The sequence below is a fragment of the Podarcis vaucheri genome (assembly GCF_965113315.1).
Source record: "Podarcis vaucheri genome assembly, chromosome: 7".
Lineage (NCBI taxonomy): Eukaryota > Metazoa > Chordata > Lepidosauria > Squamata > Lacertidae > Podarcis > Podarcis vaucheri.
This window is the reverse complement of record NC_138765.1, coordinates 9,917,372-9,932,831: the sequence shown is the minus strand read 5'-3', so window position 1 is coordinate 9,932,831 and position 15,460 is coordinate 9,917,372. Positions and strand designations below refer to the sequence as shown.

At 49.5% G+C, this 15,460-nt stretch overlaps 1 protein-coding gene across 5 annotated transcripts in view; it reads right to left on the bottom strand.

Annotated features, from left to right (window-relative positions):
- NPAS1 (neuronal PAS domain protein 1) overlaps positions 1-15,460 on the bottom strand; it is a 114,397-nt gene that overhangs the window by 9,250 nt on the left and 89,687 nt on the right. For all 5 annotated transcript variants that reach the window (XM_082231022.1, XM_082231023.1, XM_082231024.1 and 2 more), the window contains 4 exons: positions 14,415-14,589; positions 6,925-7,037; positions 2,582-2,778; positions 1,990-2,096 (listed from right to left, as the gene is read on the bottom strand). In XM_082231022.1, coding sequence (XP_082087148.1) covers positions 1,990-2,096; positions 2,582-2,778; positions 6,925-7,037; positions 14,415-14,589 — 592 coding nt within the window. The remainder of the gene's footprint in view (positions 1-1,989; positions 2,097-2,581; positions 2,779-6,924; positions 7,038-14,414; positions 14,590-15,460) is intronic.

Genomic DNA, 15,460 nt, shown 5'->3' with positions numbered 1-15,460 from the left:
TTGGACAATCTGCTTTTCATAGGCAGCAGAGCTGAAGAGGTGCCAGGGTAGGAGAAGAATCATAGAACTGTGGAGTTGGAAGGGACCCCGAGGGTCATCTAGTCCAACCCCCTACAAGGCAGGAATCTTGACTGAAAATGGATCAGGAGAAGCTTATAGAGATGCAGGGGATTGCTTTGGCCGAAACAGTGACCCCTTTGGTCTGTAATGGGGGGGACCCATTGCCCTCCAGTTGATGCTAGACTCTGACACCCATCACTCCCAGCCAGCACGGCCAACCGCAAGGGACGATGGAAGCTGTAACCCAGCAAACAAGTCTCCCTTCAGTAGAAGTACGGACTTCGCAAAGAACTCTTAACTTCTGGCTCCGCCTAAACTCAACACACACACACACACACACACCCCGGTTTACTATCCTTAGTACTTCAAGACTCCCATAAAAGTGCCTGGCTTAAAACCATCTATCAAAAACTTCACTCTTGTGGCCTATCCCCACAACACCTACTCACTATGGGCCCTACTAAAGCAAACAGTCTAATTGGTCAAAGTTTGAAAGATATCGAGGATCAGAACAACCTGGACACTATAAGGAAATTCTGCCCTTGGTATGTTCATTTTCTACCTTTCCATTTTGATTCTCTGGCCCCATGTCTGCACAAACCTATTATCCCAAAATACAGACGTGCTTTTACACTTGCAAGACTGGATGTTTTGCCATCTGCAGCACTTGAGGGTCGATTCCAAAAGATCCTGCCTGAGAAACGCCTTTGCCCCCATGGAGATGGTAGCGCCGAAACAGCGGCACACGTCCTCCTGTCTTGCGCTCTCTACAAAGACCTGAGGAACGAGATCACCACCCCACTCGTACTAACCATCCCAGGGCGCTCAACCACTGCCACAATGTCCTTTCTTCTATCAGATCAAAATGAGCAGATAACAGCAAAGGTGGCTGGGTTCATAGCAGGGGCAGTCAGAATAAGGGGCACTAACTGAATGCTGATTCAGGACTTTAAATTGTGCTCTTATATCAAATTTCCCTTTCTGCGTATACTGTAATGTTTTATTGTTGCTATGGCCATTGGCTAATGCGAATGAAGTTTTATCAATGATTCCAATGATCCCAGCAAACACCAGGAGGGCCATAGACTGCCCAGCCATGTTCTAGTAACGGTAAAGGGACCCCTGACCATTAGGTCCAGTTGTGGCCGACTCTGGGGTTGCAGTGCTCATCTCGCTTTATTGGCTGAGGGAGCCGGAATACAGTCATGTGGCCAGCAGGACTAAGCTGCTTCTGGCGAACCAGAGCAGCGCACGGAAATGTCATTTACCTTCCCGCCGGAGCGGTACCTATTTATCTACTTGCACTTTGACGTGCTTTCGAACTGCTAGGCTGGCAGGAGCAGGGACCAAACAACGGGAGCTCACCCCGTCATGGGGATTCGAACTGCCGACCTTCTGATCGGCAAGCCCTAGGCTCTGTGGTTTAACCCACAGCGCCACCCGTGTCCCAAGCCATGTTCTAGAATGACATAAAAAGCTCAGCCGATAGAGCATGACACTCTTAATCTGAGGTTTGCGGGTTCGAGCACCACATTGGGCAAAAAATCCCTGCATTACAGAGGGTTAAATGCAGTCCCTTCCAACTCTATGATTCTAAGCGGAGCCCTGGAGACCAGACCAAAAGCCAGTCTAGCCCAGAACTCTGTTTCCCAAAGCAGCCAAAGCCTCTGAATACCAGTCCCTGGGAATCTAAAGGGAAAGAGGGTGGTTCCTGCTTGTGGACTTGCCAAAGGCTGCCTGTATTTAAAGTACATGGACTCCCCTGCCCCGAATCCTGGGATCTGTAGTTTGCTAAGGGTGCCAGGAATCCTAGCTCTTGGAGGGCATGCCCTGAACTAGATGGGAGCTCTGGCACAACCCAGGAACGTACACAGGATGCTCTAAAACAAAAAGCCTATCACCGTCAGCACCATTACGAAGCCAACTTACAGTCCAGGTGACTTTGCCGGATTCCCTCCACATCCTCGCCGTGAATGAACCGGTAGCAGCTTTTGCCCACGAGCTCCGAGGGGGTCAAGTCCATATAATCGCTGATCCTGGGGTGGGGTGGGGGGTGTCAGGGGAAGAAAGAGGAGTAAGGAAGGCAAATTACGGAAGGGCTGAGCAGGAGATGCATTCATTCATACAGGGCCATCTGTGCGTACAGCACCTTACAAGAAAGAGGTGTGACAGAGCCCTGCCCCAAGGAGCTTACAATCCAAACTAGGCGGAGGGAAGCAACAGAAGGAACGTGGGCGGGGGAAGGAGTTAGGGGGAGGATATAGGATCAATTATCTGGACTTTGGCTCAGATACAATATGGGTGGGGGGCTGGGGGACAGGAGCAGCAAATCCAGAGGCAATAGCAGAAACCAAGACGGGCAAAGAAATAAAGACAACAGAAAGCCACTATCTTTTGAAGTGCTGTGTGTGTAACTTCGATTTCCAACTGGCGCCGTGACTTTTTCAGCCATCTCTTGCCAACAGATGCCCGCGTTCCCAGAGAATGGCAAAAAGCAGCCCAGGGGGCCCTGGCAACCCACCTGCTCTCGCAGTACACGATCTGCAAGTCCATGTTGACCCGGAAGACAAACATGTGGCACTCGATGCGCACCTCGCTGAGCGTGGAAGGGGGCAGGGTGTGGGCCAGCGCCACCAGCCCCATCACGCGGCCCAGCAGGGAGTGGGCGTGGGAGAAGGAGGGCAGCCGGGGGCGGAGGCGGCCCGTGACGTGGATCACCTGCAGGGGGCGAGGGAGAGCGGGAGGAGCGGGTTTGAGGGAGGGGGCACAGACAGGAGAACCTCATCATCATCATCATCATATCATCATCATCATCATCATCAAGAATGGCGCATAGGAAGTCATTTAAACAAAGTATTAATCTGGAAATAATTGGGATAATCGGAATAAAATTTGGGGAATCAACATAAAATTACAATATAAAAAACACTTAATAAAAATACTTAAATCCATTAATACTAATGAATACAAACTAATTAAAATATAGTGGTACCTTGGTTTACAAACTTAATCCGTTCTGGAAGTCCATTCTTAAACCAAGGCATTCTTAAACCAAGGTGTGCTTTCCCATAGCAGCGGGGGACTCAATTTACAAATGGAACAAACTCAACAGGAAGCGAAACATGTCCTTATTCCAAGGCAAAGTTCACAAACCAAAACACCTACTTTTGCAGCGTTCTTAATCCAAGTTGTTCATAAACTAAGCTGTTCTTTAACCAAGGTACCACTGCACGCTTAATTAGACAACAATTTAAAGCATCCCCATCTCCCTTAAAAACATTAATCTTACCAGAAGGCTGCTGGCTCCTGCCCGCATTCCACCCCCAAAATGGGTTTCAGAAAAGGAGGGACTCCTCCATGGAGCTATTGGGGGAATTTTGCAAGGAAAGGATCAAGTGTTTCAGTTTAGGAGCTGGGGGGCAACTTGGATGGGAAGTCATGAAAATTATGGGTTGCATCCAACATTAGGGAGAGTAGACCCAATGAACATAACTAGCTTGAGTTATGAGTAGACCCATTTTAGTGAGTCTACTCTCTGAGCAGAACTTTGTTGGCTGTAACCGTACAATGGGCATGGAGAAAGCCTCGTTTTCCCTCCCTTCCGTAATATTAGAGCGTGGAATTGCTCAGTGAATCTCAGCATATTAGATTCACTGAATGCGAAAGAACACTTCTTCACAAAAGTGTGAAAGTTCTGCTTGTGGAACTCAGTGCCACAAGGCACTGTGCTGGCCAGCGACTCGGGTGGCTTTGAAAGCAGATTAAGCCCATTCACCATGGACAGGTCTATCGAACAGCGACTAACAGTGATGGCGAGATGAAACCTCCAGATTCAGAAGGAGTCTACCTCTGAATCCCAGGTACTTGGGGATGAAAGGGAGGAAGGGCTGCTGCCTTCATGCCCTGCTTGAGAGCTTCTGGCTGGTCGTTGTGGGAAAACGTGGGACACTGGAGTAAATGGACCTTTGGTCTGATCCGGCATGACTCTTCATTTCAGGGTTGTGGGTTCAAATCCCACTTTGGGTGATCCCTGCATTGCAGGGGGTTGCACTAGATGATCTTCATGGTCCCTCCCAACTCTACGATTCTACCGCCACATGCCAGCAGCAGGAATCCTACCTCATTTTGTTTCATTTAAATCCTGGTCCAGCCACAACCACCTCTTTGGCTCTAAGTGGTGGCTTATGTATTCTGCACAACTACCGTATTTTTCGCTCTATAGGACGCACTTTTTCCCCTTCAAAAATGATGGGGAAATGTGTGTGTGTCCTATGGAGCGAAGACGCCATAGCCCCGCAACCCTCTCCCGGCTGGAGAGGTGACGCGTGGCTATGGCAGGAGCCTCTCCGCTGCGCCTTTCCGCTGCTCCCTGACCTGCTCTTTGGGGCTGGTGGTGGGCTTCCCCCGCCAGCCCCAAAGAGCAGGTCGAAAGGAACCTGAAGCCTGGAGAGCGAGAGGGGTCAGTGCACACCGACTCCTCTCGCTCTCCAGGCTTCCAAGGTAGCCGCCTGAACGCACCTTAAATGGCACATTGTTTTAGAGCAGGAAAACAAGAGGGGGAAAGTTCTCCCCCTCTCTGCGCAGCGCCTCCTGCCGCTTTGCTGAAGGGGCGCTGGGCAGAGAGGGGAAGAAATTTTTTTTCTTGTGAAATTGGAATGCAGAAAGGGGAGGTATGAGGAGGTCGGTGAAGTAAGTTTTAAGAGAATAAGGATTTGAAATTATATTTGTTTCTTTTTGTGTGTGTGTGTTTGTTTGTATTGTGTGTGATTTTATAATTTGTGAAAACTTAATAAATATCTTTTTTTTAAAAAAAGAAAAAAAATTTCTTGTTCTCCCCCCTCTAAAACAAAGTGCGTCCTATTGTCCGGTGCGCCCTATGGTGCGAGAAATACGGTAGGTTTTTTTTTGCAAATGGGAAAAACGTTATACGTTTTTGTGCAAAGGCGAACCACATTCTGCATCAAGAAAAGCAGAATTCTCCAACCTACAAAGAACACACATCTGCACCGCTCCTTGCATCTTGCAGGATTTTATTCTGCGTGCATTACTCTGCTCCTGTTAGCTGTGCGGCAGGAGGCAAACCTGAAAGCCCCAGGCCTGATTTCTAGGAACACGACTTTTGAGCTTGCCTATACAAGGCCACGTCTTAAGGACTAGCGACTTGATTCTTTGCTGCTGTTTTCAGATGCACATTGGGAATTCTGCACTTCCTCAAGATGACTGGAAGAAATTTAAAGATTCTTTGAAGAAATATTGTAATATGAAAGATTAGTAACTACTTGAAAGTACCAAATAGGCCTAGGATTAAATTAGAATTAAACAAATAAATGAGAAATATAATGTTAAGAAAAGTTAAGAATTTTTATTATAATTGGAATATTGTTTTTTGAATAATGAACTGGAAAACTACTACACTCAATTATAAGGAAATTCAGATGGAAGAGATTAGAGGAAGTCAAGTAATATGTTTATGAAGCTGGAAGTTTGACTAATTAATTAACTTATTGTATATGTGTTGGTGGCTGTATCCTTGGTTATTATTTGTTATATTTGTTTTATTTTTTATTTTTCTTATTTTTGTCTTATTGAATGTATAGTATGTGTTGTGTTTGCATGAAATTCAATAAATATTATTGTGGGAGGGAAAAAAGGGAAATTCTGCACTTCCACTCCACCCCACCCCACCCTCCACCGCCACAAGACAGGCTGTCGACAGTGCCTCCCCACATAGCCAGACACTGGAGAGACCTGTCAGGAGTAAGCATGGACCAATGGTACCAAATAGTATGGGAAACAGCCCTACTAGAAAAATTAACCAATAAACTGAAACTGACACAGGGACAAATAGAAGAAGAAACCTTCACCCCGGAAAAGACTGACAACCCCGGGACCGGGGGGAGGGGACGCTGGAAGAAGATTGGATTGTTTTTATTTTATTGTACTTTTTTGTATTATTATTAATAGAAATGTTTTATGAATGTTGGGAAAATGTTGAAATGAAATCACTTGGCTCTTGTAAAAATGTTAGGCAAAAAGGTAATGGTTATGAGAAGTTGGTAAAAAAGATTTAAGTTTTAAGCTCTAAGGTCGTTTTTATAAGATAAAATGAGAACAGAGTAAGGTAACGTAATGATAAAATATTATGAGTTATGGAAAGGATTTGCTGCGATAATTATTAATCAAGATACAAGAGATGGGAGGAGGAGGTGGTCATGGAAAGAAGGTAATGGAATTTGGAGAATTTGATAAGGATGGTTTTATTTTTTCTTCTTTTTTCTCATGATTTTCTTTTTTTTTTCTTTTTTGTAACTTTGTCTTTTTTTGTGTGTATTTTTTAAAAAAAATTCTTTTGTTTCAATAAATATCATTAAAAAAAGAAAAGAAACCTTCACCCCGGTATGGCTCCCATTTATCACGTACACAGCCCAACGAGACGACAAAAATCCACCAACAGCATACAAATCAATATGGCTAACCTGATCCAAAACACCCACCCACCCCACTCACACATGAAAACAAAGAGCACCACAACCACAAATGAACAACCACACCTTAGGCCAACCCCAACCTCTCTCACCCCCAAAGGAACACAAGCGAACAGCAGAGAACCGGCACAAGCAACGCTGACACCAAACCCCACATATAGTAAGTAAAATAGAAACATCGCCACCCATCCTCTACCCCTCTTTCCCCCTTTTCTTCCTAATGTCTCAACAAATGAAGCTGATTTGTAAAAATGTTACATGGGGGGGGGAATACGAGAGAGACATTGCACACACTTTTGTAAATCAATAGAATCTTTAATAAATAAATAAATAAATAAAGAGGAAGCAAGACCCACAGCCGGAGCGGGCGTCATTTTACCTTGTAGCCGGAGGTTTTCACGTGAAGCCCTCTCTTGGTCAGGGTGGATTTCAGACGGATGAAAAAGGAGCGGTCCAAAACGTCGCCCTCAGCAGGATGGGAGCTGGCTGGATCTAAGATACAGAGACAAGCAGGTGTCACACCTTCAATATTAGGAGCTGTTCCAAGAACATAAGCAGAGCCTGGTTGGACCAAGCCAATGACCCACAGTCCAGCATTCTGTCCTCACAATGGCCAACCAGCAAGCAGGATTCGTACCTATACAGTAGAGGGACGCGGGTGGCGCTGTGGGTTAAACCACAGAGCCTAGGACTTGCCGATCAGAAGGTCGGCGGTTCGAATCCCCGCAACGGGGTGAGCTCCCGTTGCTCGGTCCCTGCTCCTGCCAACCTAGCAGTTCAAAAGCACACCAGTGCAAGTAGATAAATAGGTACCGCTCCGGAGGGAAGGTAAATGGCGTTTCCGTGCGCTGCTCTGGTTCGCCAGAAGCGGCTTAGTCATGCTGGCCACATGACCCGGAAGCTGTATGCCAGCTCCCTCAGCCTATAGAGCAAGATGAGTACCGCAACCCCAGAGTCGTCCATGACTGGACCTAACGGTCAGGGGTCCCTTTACCTTTTACCTATACAATAACCCTGCGAAAATGTCCAGGAGGATGCCAGCGTGGTTAAACAGCTGTGTCAAGGACACCCCCGTAAATGGTGAGCGGACTTCCTTTTAAGAAGCAGACGTTTTTTGCCAAGTTTGGACACATTAGGAACAGGAAACCAGGGAGCCAGAAGATCTTTAGATGACTTTCCATAGAATGAAGAGTTTTGAAGAAGAACGGCGCATTGTATTTGTGTGTTGGCCTTCCCCGTGGAAGATGTCCATATCTGGGCTACTGTTTTCACGCGGGGGGGGGTGAAGAGAAGCGTTTGCAGAGCTATGTCAAATAGAGGTGACAAAGAGTGAACTTTAAGAGCTAATTGACAAATCACAAACTAACAAGAAGTCAGAGCCAGATGGCATTCACCCAAGAGTCCTTAAAGAACTCAAATGCAAAACTGCTGATCTTTTAACATAAATATTCAGCGTTAAAAATCAGATTCCTTCTTCCCAGAGGAGTGGAAGGCAGTGGCGTAGCGTGGGGGGTGCAGGGGGGGCCGGCCGCACCGGGCGCAACGTCTGGGGGTTAGGGTTAGGGGGCGCAAATCCACGGGTTAGGGGGCGCAAATTACTTGCCTTGCCCCGGGTGCTGACAACCCACGCTACACCACTGGTGGAAGGTAACCTAAGCATTAAGGAATGTGGTGGGCATTTGCTATTACAGACTCACTACCTTATTTTTTTTCTCCTACGTAAATTTGCAGGGACCATTATTAAAGCTAGTATTTTTAAGTAAATGGAAGAACAAGCCATGCTGAGGAAGAATCAGCACGGTTTCTGCAATGGGCGGTCCTGCCTCACTCTAGCCTTTTGTAATTGTTTGTGTGTCTCAAAAATCACGTGGCCAGGGGTGATCTGATAGACATGAGAGGTTGGATCAGATGCTAGTCATACTCAGATCCACTGAAATTAATGGGCATGACCAACCTAGATTAATTCCACGGGTCTACTTTGAGCAGGACTTAGCTAGAAACAATCTTATATAGCTGAACATCCCAAAAGCTCATCAAAGGCTCTTGAGCGAATGACAGTTGTTGGGTAAGAAAGAGATCCTTATATGACTCAGAAACTGGTTGAAGGCCGAAAGCAGAGAGTAGGGGTGCAAAGAAGGGATGCAAGAAGAATCTGTGTTGAGACCAGCTCGACTTAACTCCTTCACAGATGCTCTGGAGTTTGTGGGAAGAACAATGATGTGGCCAAGAGCTACATCAGATTGTTGTTGTTTAGTTGTTTAGTCATGTCTGACTCTTCGTGACCCCATGGACCAGAGCACGCCAGGCACTCCTGTCTTCCACTGCCTCCCACAGTTTAGTCAAACTCATCCTGGTAGCTTCGAGGACACTGTCCCACCATCTCGCCCTCTGTCGTCCCCTTCTCCTTGTGCCCTCCATCTTTCCCAGCATCAGGGTCTTTTCCAGGGAGTCTTCTCTTCTCATGAGGTGGCCAAAGTCTTGGAGCCTCAGCTTCAGGATCTGTCCTTCCAGTGAGCACCCAGGCCTGACTTCCTTAAGAATGGATCGGTTTTATCTTCTTGCAGTCCATGGGACTCTCAAGAGTCTCCTCCAGCACCATAATTCAAAAGCATCAATTCTTCGATGATCAGCCTTCTTTATGGTCCAGCTCTCACTTCCATACATCACTACTGGGAAAACCATGGCTTTAACTATACGGACCTTTGTTGGCAAGGTGAGGTCTCTGCTTTTTAAGATGCTGTCTACAATGAACTACTGAAGGTCATAAAAACCAAAATCCGGATTGCACAGCCACGAAGCTCAGCTAGTCACTACCTCTCCACTCAGCCTACCTCAGCGGGTTGTTGTGGGAATTAAATGGGGGGGGGGATTATATATGTCACCTTGAGTTCCTTGGAGGAAGAAGGTCGGATACAAATGTAGTGAAATAAACAAAGAAACCCTAACCTAACCCAACTGTAACGAAACAAGCAACCACAGGAGGCTGCAATCAGGACTCACAGATCAGGCTTCATCAACCTGTTTTGGACCACAACTCCCATCTACTCCCATCAAAGCACAATTTAACCTATGGAACTGCCTGCTACATGAGGAGCTGGTTCCTGGCTTAGCTTTTTAATTGGGGGGGGGGAGAGAACCTTGACCAAGTATATATTAAATTTTAGCATTCTGCAGCTCCAACGCCCTACAAAGGACATCAGGTCTAGAATAAATGTTTTATCTGAGCAACCTGAACTCCTTTCGTTTTCCTTCTCTCGGTTGTGGGGATCCCTGCTTCTCACGTTTATAAAAGCGTCAGCCCTTTCGGCTGTTTTGGACAATTCCCAGCAGCTCCCAGAGTTACACAGCCACATGGGAACTGTAGTCCAAAACAGCTGGAAGGGGGTTGGGTTGGGGTGAAAGCTGTCCTAGAGGAATCTAGCTAGCCAGGCCATATTGAGAACAAGACTGCTGGATGAGACAGACCCCTCCTTTCCTCCCCCCACATTCTTATGAGAACACACTCAGGGGCAGAACGCTGATCTCGTATTCTCTTTTACTTTCCAGCTCGGTATAAATCTTTCACAAGTTCCCTGGATAAAAGCCGAGCAGGCGGATGCCAAACGACCAGGAAGGAGACTAGAGATACTGCTTTGCTCCTCTCTCTCTCTCCCTTGCTGTCCTTCGCGGGTGTGCAAGTAGGTGGGGTCAGAGGGCAAACCGGGCACCCGGCGGCAGCCTCTGACCCGCCAGGTCACCTTGCAGAGAAGCAGCAGGGAAGAGCTACTGGAGACTTGGCACCTGATCCCGGGCAGCAACGTCCCATCGGCCCAATGCCGCTTGCAGCCAAGCAAGAGCGAAACAGGATCAAAGCAGCACAGGAAAAACAGAGAAAGATGCCTTGTACCGAGGCCGCATCCATACCATACTTTTAAAGCACTGTGATAGCTCAGTTGGTATAATAATAATAATAATAATAATAATAATAATAATAATAATAATTTATTATTTATACCCCGCCCATCTGGCTGGGTTTCCCCAGCCACTCTGGGCGGCTTCCAACAAAACACTAAAATACAATAACCTGTTAAACATTAAAAGCTTCCCTAAACAGGGCTGCCTTCAGATGTCTTCTAAAAGTCTGGTAGTTGTTTTTCTCTTTGACATCTGGTGGGAGGGCGTTCCACAGGGCGGGCGCCACTACCGAGAAGGTCCTCTGCCTGGTTCCCTGTAATTTGGCTTCTCGCAGCAAGGGAACCACCAGAAGGCCCTCGGCGCTGGACCTCAGTGTCCGGGCTGAACGATGGGGGTGGAGACGCTCCTTCCGGTATACTGAGCTGAGGCCGTTTAGGGCTTTAAAGGTCAGCACCAACACTTTGAATTGTGCTTGGAAATGTACTGGGAGCCAGTGTAGGTCTTTCAAGGTGTTATATGGTCTCGGCAGTGTTATGTGGTCTCAGCGGCCGTTTCCAGTCACCAGTCTAGCTGCCGCATTCTGGATTAGTTGTAGTTTCCGGGTCACCTTCAAAGGTAGCCCTACGTAGAGCGCATTGCAGTAGTCCAAGCATGAGCGTGAGACTCTTCATCTTGTGGGTTCGAGCCCCATGTTGGGCAAAAGATGATCCTAGTGGTCCCTCTACAAATTTGTGACTCTACAATTCCCCTTTGAGCAGTCACGGCTTCCCCCAGAGAATCCTGGGAGCTGTAGTTTGTTCAGGGCACTGAGAATTGTTAGGAGACCCCCCTGCTCCTCTCCCAGAACTACAATTCCCAGAGTTCCCTGGGAGGAGGGATTGATTGTAAGACAATCTGGGAACTGTAGGAGGGGGAACAGGGTTAAGCCTTAAGAGGCAACAGTTCTGAGGTTTCTTTGGCGAAAGCCATGTCTGCTTAGAGCTGAATCCCAGCATTTTAAATTTACAGCGTGAATTGCGCCAGAGTCATTTGTCCACCCAGGTCGGTGTTGTCTGCTCTGGCTTTCCCCCAACCCGACACTCTCCAAGTGTTTTGAACTACAACTCCCATCAGTCGCTGCCAGCATGACCCATAGCCGGGGATGCTAGGAATTATAGTCCAGCACATCTGGAGGGCATGGAATTGGCAGCCCTTGGTCTAACACTGACCGGCAGAACCTCTCCAGGGTTTCAGGCAGGAATCTCTGCCGGCCCTACCTAGAGACACCGGGGTTTGAACCTATGGCCTTCTGAACAAATCGCAGGTGCTCTAGCACTGAGCTATGACCCTTGCATGGATTCTCTTCCAGCTCTGGGGGAAAGGAGTGAGCTCCACTGTTTGGAAGAGCAGAGGCCTGTAAGAAAATTCTGTGCCTGCGTTTCTGTTTGCCGTCAAAAATAAACTGGTACAAGATAAATAGACACGTAGCTTTAAAAATTAATCGTGTCGGCTATTCAAAAGATTTATTTTCTACCAACTCCCTGGGGAGGGAAATGCTGGCCAGTGGTTAGAGCTGGAGGCGTCCACGGGGGAAGGGAGTAGACGGGGGTCACTGTGCTCCAATTATGCACCCAGGTCTCTCCCCCTCTGTCTGCAAGAGAAAATAGTGCTCTGAAAGAGGCTTCCTGGCTGCCTTCGCAGGCTAGATTGATTCACGATTCCAGCTTCCCACGAGAGTTTTCCTCGGGAGAAAACCCACTGGGGCCGCAAACCCACACAACTGCATGCGATGACGTTTGAGCCCAGGAGCCTGAGCTGGAATACTCCAGGTTCAACCTGTGAATCAGATTCAGAGGCTGAACCTGAGGAATCCCAGCCTGCAAAGGAGTCCCTGCCTCCAGAACCAGCTGAGCCGGGGCTGGGGCGTGAGCCTGAAGGGTCCTCACCTGTGCTGGATCCTCAGGTGCAGGCACCAGCTGAGTCTGCTCTGGCTCCTGAGGTAATGGAGGACCCATTGCCTGCAGGTGCTCCACTCTCAGCCCCGTCAGGGGAAGCTGAAGTTGCCTCTGGGTCCGGTAACCCTCCCGCCTCTCCTGAGCTTCAGGGGCTCAGGGCAGAGAGGCAGAAGGAACTAAGTTCCCGCAGGAGGAGTGCTCGCCTCCAGGCCAGGAGAGGCAAGTCACCTATGGACCGGGGCCGCCCTATGCGTCGGGGCAGATAAAAGTAGCCAGCCCCAGTCCCAGGTTGCGGGAGCAACATTGTTGGTAACCTCTTCCTGCTGGCGTCTTGTCCTGCTCTTCTGCCAGAGTTCCTGACTACATCCGGCTCCTTGCCTTGGACCCCGCATCAGCCTTGACGGACAGCCTCCATACCACACCATCGAACACGGACTGGACCACACCACACGGTAACCCCCTGGGACCAGCACACAACTATTGACACGGCCACAAATTCATTCGGTCATAGGCAGGGCCATCTTACCCATAGGCGCTGGGGTGCGGGGCACCCGGATGCCGGGCTCTCAGTCCAGGGCAGAGATTTGGAGTCCGGGGATTGGGAAGAGCCGACAGCCGCTGCCGAGCAGAGCAGAGTCTGTCGGAGCGCCACAGCTCTTCTGCTGTGGGCGAGCGAGGCACTGAGGTAGCCGGCCAGCTATGCCCTCCTGCACACCTGGGATTGGCGGGCCATCGAGAGGCCCACCCAGCGCACACTGCTCACACGAGGCACCCGGTTTTGCTCAGTCGCCACCACCACCACCTCGGGCTTGAGTGATGTTGCGCTGGGCTCTGCTTGCACATCCACCACCCAAGCGCCTGGCCCCGGCCTTGCTCTGCTGCTGCCGCCGCCGCTACCGCTTCCTTGTTGCTGCTGAGGGGTTGGCAACCTGTGCAACCTGGGGGGGGGGGTGCACCGGGTGGATCTTTGCACCCAGGCGCCGCATATGCTTAAGACAGCCCTGGTCATAGGCATGTTCTTAGCCTCAGCGCCCAATCTGCAATGTCAAGACTGCAGGGGTGGTCTACCTCGCCAGGGTGTTGTAAAGATTGCTGAGCTAATGAAGGTGAAATACTATATAGCCAGTATTATGGAAGAGGAGGAGACTGGGTGATGGGCTGCGAAAGCTGACAAATAGAGAAAATCTGGTGGGGGTAGGCTGGTTCGGGACCAAGTTTTAATTAATTTATAAAGGCTAGTCTACACTGGACATTGCACTGGGATGCGGGTGGCACTGTGGGTTAAACCACAGAGCCTAGGACTTGCCGATCAGAAGGTCGGCGGTTCGAATCCCCGCGACGGGGTGAGCTCCCGTTGCTCGGTCCCTGCTCCTGCCAACCTAGCAGTTCAAAAGTACGTCAAAGTGCAAGTAGATAAATAGGTACCACTCTGGCGGGAAGGTAAATGGCGTTTCCGTGCGCTGCTCTGGTTCATCAGAAGCGGCTTAGTCATGCTGGCCACATGACCCGGAAGCTGTACGTCGGCTCCCTCGGCCAGTAAAGCGAGATGAGCGCCGCAACCCCAGAGTCGGTCATGACTGGACCAAATGGTCATGGGTCCCTTTACCTCTTACACTGGACATTAAACGGGCTTCAGTCATCATGGCTCTCAGCCAAGAAACCTCTGATGAGAGCCAGAAACGTCAAAACGAAATTCCCTGTTGCTGTTCCTTGGAGCCATGTGTGGTCTCCCCCTTGAAACAGATGGCTTTGTTCTAGCCCTGGAGGTGAGAGGGTACCTCTAAGCATGTGCCAAGTGCCTGTTCCCCATGACCTGAGCAACCACACACAGCTTCCATGCTTGCAATACACCCATTTCCCGGTGTGCTTGAAGCATGGGCACGCAGGAAAGTAAGAATAACCTGCTGGGTCGGGCCGGTAGCCCGTTGAGTCCAGCATCCTGTTCTTGCAGTGGCCAAGCAGACGCCCGTTATGGGAAACCCGTAAGCAGGATCCGAGCCCAGGAGCCCTCTCCCCTCTTGCTGCTACCCAGAAGGCATACCAGATTCAGAGGTCTCCGTCAGCCCAGAAGAGGAGGTGGCAGTGGCCAGGGTGGGCGCTTTCTGTCGCGTCGAGTGAGACGTCTCCGAGGGAGGCTTCAGGCCCAGCTGCTCAGCGACCTCAGGGTGGTCTCCAGGGTGGACGTAATCGAAGATGCTGCTCCCCGTCAGCTCCACCTGGAAGACAAGGAACGCCTGGCTGTGTCAGGAACAGGAGCAGCATCTTTCGGGATTATTTATTTTGTTTTGCTTTGACTACGGCAGACCAACACGGCTACCTACCTGTAACTGCTCTCGGTTGCACTGTGAAGTCGCTGCCTCCAATATGAGACCAATGGCCCGTCTAGACCAGAGCTGTGGCAGCTGCTCTTCCAGGCTCTCAGAGAAAAGAGGTTCCTCCCATCACCTGCCGCTACCTGATCATTTAGCCTGCCAGTGGTGCCACTGGCGATTAGACATTTTGCATGCCAATGAGATACTTTTCCACCTTTAAAAAAGGATCCACTGTTTTTTTGGGGGGGTCAATCTCCAGGCATTGTAACTCACGCTACGTGGGGCAGCCCTTGAGACTGACCCAGAAACTCCAGCGGGTGCAGAATGCCGCGCTGAGACTCCTTACGGGGTCCTCGCCGCAGGATCACATTCACCCAGTGCTATACCAGCTGCACTGGCTCCCAGTGGAGTACAGGATCAGGTTTAAGGTGCTGGTTTTAACCTTTAAAGCCCTCTACGGCCTAGGACCCTCGTACCTACACGACCACCTCTCCTTGTATGTCCCACGGAGGACCTTACAGTCTTCAAACAAAAACATCTCGGAGGTCCCAGGCCACAGAGAGGTTAGGCTGGCCTCAACCAGAGCCAGGGCTTTTTCGGCTGTGGCCCCGATCTGGTGAAACGCGCTGTCACAAGAGACTAGGGCCCTGCGGGACTTGACATCTTTCTGCAGGGCCTGCAAGACAGAGCTGTTCCACCAGGCCTTTGGCCAAGGCACAGTCTGACCCCCTCCTTTGGTAATCCTCACAGAACTCTAGCCCAATGGTTGCCATTA